Below are 2,663 nucleotides of genomic sequence, written 5' to 3'. Positions count from 1 at the left end.
GAAGGAATTCGAGGAGCTCAAAGAGAAGTTGGTGGCTTCCCCCATTATTATGGCACCGGATTGGTCCTTGTCATTTGAACTCATGTGCAATGCAAGTGACCATGCTATTGGGGCAGCGTAGAGCCAGATGAAGGAAAATATGTTTTACTCCATATTCTATGCGAGTAAGACTCTTAATGATGCACAGTTGAATTAAACCTCCACCGAGAAAGAGTTGTTGGAAGTTGTGTGGGCCTTTAAGAAATTTCGGGCTTACTTGATGGGAATAAAAGTTATAGTCCATATCACCATGAAGCAATCAAGTATCTATTTATGAAAAAAGAATCTAAGGATAGATTGATGCGTTGGGTTTTATTTTTACATGAATTTGATGTAGAAATACGAGATCTGAAGGGCACATAAAACCAAGTGGTTACCACATGTCAAGGCTAGAAAATCATGAGCACGTGGAGGAAGGTGGACAAATTAAGGAGACATTTACTAATGAGCAACATTTTTCCATCACCCAGGAACCTGCCCCATGGTATGTGAATTATATTGTGAGTGGGGTACTTCCTCCTGAAATTTAATTTGTGCTAGGAAGAGGTTTTTGCATAATGTGAACTTTTACTATTGGGATGAGCCATTCTTGTATAGTATGCTGATCAGTTGATATGGAGGTGCATTCCTGAAAAGGAAGTGAAATTAGTGTTGTATGACTACCATGCCTCACCTTATGTGGGCCATCTTGGAGGCAATAGAACAACTGCAAAGGTGTTGCAGTCGGGGTTCTATTGGCCAACATTGTTCAAAGATGCTCATGCATTTGTTAAGAAATGCGACTAGTGTCAAAGGACTGGAAAAATCACGAGGAGGCATGACATGCCTTTGAATAATATACTGGAGGTAGAGATTTATGATGTGTGGGGCATATACTTCATGGACCATTCCCTTTATCTAGAGGAAACAAGTATATTTTTCTAGCAATGGACTATGTGTCAAAATGGGTGGAGGCTATCGTATTGCCAACTAATGATGCCAAGGTGGTGGCCACTTTTGTGAAGAAGAACATATTCTCGAGAGTTGAGATTCCACGTGACTTGATTAGTGATGAAGGAACACATTTCTACAACTGGTTATTGAATAACCTTCTAGCCAAATATAAGGTCCGCCAAAGAGTTGCCACGATATATCATCCATAAATAAGTGGACAACCGAAGTGTCCAACAGAGAAATAATGCAGATATATAGTGAGTGTAAACAAGAAAGATTGGGATGCAAAGCTAGATGATTCCTTGTGGGCATATAGAATAGCATACAGAACACAAATTGTGGCGTCTCCGTACAAGCTTGTGTATGGGAAGGCATGTCACTTGCCGGTTGAACTTGAACATAAGGTGTATTGGACGGTCAAGAAGTTGAATATGGACTTGGAAGCCGTGAGCGAGAAGAGGCTCTTGCAGTTGAATGAGTTAGATGAGTTCAGGCCACACTCCTATGAAAATGTTAAGCTTTACAAGGAGAAAACCAAAAGATGGCATGACTTGCGTATCAAGTCGTGTCACTTTGAACCGGGCTAAAAGGTACTATCATTCAATTTCAGGCTTAAGCTATTTCCTAGAAAGTTAAAATCGAGGTGGTCAGATCCATTTGTGGTGGTGAAAGTCACTCCTTATGGTACAATTGAGCTGCGTGTTTTAAACAGAGAAAGAAATTTTTTGATGAATGAGCAAAGAGTCAAGTACTATTGGGGACGTGTCATTAATCATTATAAGTCCAAAGTAATACTCGCAGATGAGTAAGCAAAGCCCTACGTCATGCCACGACGTTAAATCAGATGCTTGTTGGGAGAAACCCAATGTTTATTACTTTCATTGTTTAGTCTTTTCTCTTTTAGTTAAAGTAGATTAGAGTTTTTCTTGTTTTCTTTGTTGTCATAGAAATCATAGGTAGGAATGATGTGGGATGTGTATACCGAATATACTAAGTGCTCGGGAGAATCGTGGATTTCATTAAAAAAAATAGAATTTCGGAAAACCAGCGGCCAGTGCTACCTGGGTCACACAAAACATTCCACTTTTCCCCTCAAGCGCCAGGCCTAGCGTGACGCGGTTGGCTGGGGGTGGCAAGTAAGTTTTTTAATTTTTATTTTATTTTATTTATGTTTCACCTTTTAATTAACCCATTACCCCTTGTCCCGACCCGATTACCCATTTTAAATTACATTATAAGCCGTATCCATGACCCATCCCCAAATTAAATTAAACAACTCTAATTCCCCTCCCACTATTTTCTCTCTCCCCGTTCTCTATCTCTCAACCGAGTCTCTCTCTCTCTATCTCTCCATGCTTCTCTCTCTCTTCCTCAAGTTTTTCTTTCTCTCACACACACCACACAAGTAGGTTTCTTCTTCTCTATCCTTTTTTGGTTTTGTTTTGTTTTGTAGTTGTTAACCCTAAGCCCCCATCCCAAATGACCCTCATCACTACTTTCCCCAAAGTTCTTTATAAATTAAGTATATAGTGGCTAATAGTTGGTGTGAAACTAAAATTGTTCTTGAAATTGGTTGTGATTTTATTGTACAAAGTAGTAAACTACAATTTCCTCTACTTCGTTCAAAACTTAGGAGGGGTCATCTCGGCAAGCAAAAGGAAAGTAGGTTACTGATGGGTCAAGAAGCGCAC

At 39.7% G+C, this 2,663-nt stretch overlaps 1 protein-coding gene across 1 annotated transcript; it reads left to right on the top strand.

Annotated features, from left to right (window-relative positions):
- Positions 1-965: 965 nt before the first annotated feature.
- LOC138889792 (uncharacterized) lies at positions 966-1,559 on the top strand. Its single transcript, XM_070173128.1, has 2 exons — positions 966-1,145; positions 1,263-1,559. Exons 1-2 carry the CDS (start codon positions 966-968, stop codon positions 1,557-1,559), a joined length of 477 nt encoding a protein of 158 aa, XP_070029229.1.
- The last annotated feature ends 1,104 nt before the right edge of the window (positions 1,560-2,663 follow it).

Source organism: Nicotiana sylvestris, chromosome 4, assembly GCF_000393655.2.
Source record: "Nicotiana sylvestris chromosome 4, ASM39365v2, whole genome shotgun sequence".
NCBI lineage: Eukaryota > Viridiplantae > Streptophyta > Magnoliopsida > Solanales > Solanaceae > Nicotiana > Nicotiana sylvestris.
This window is presented reverse-complemented; position numbering and strand designations above follow the sequence as displayed.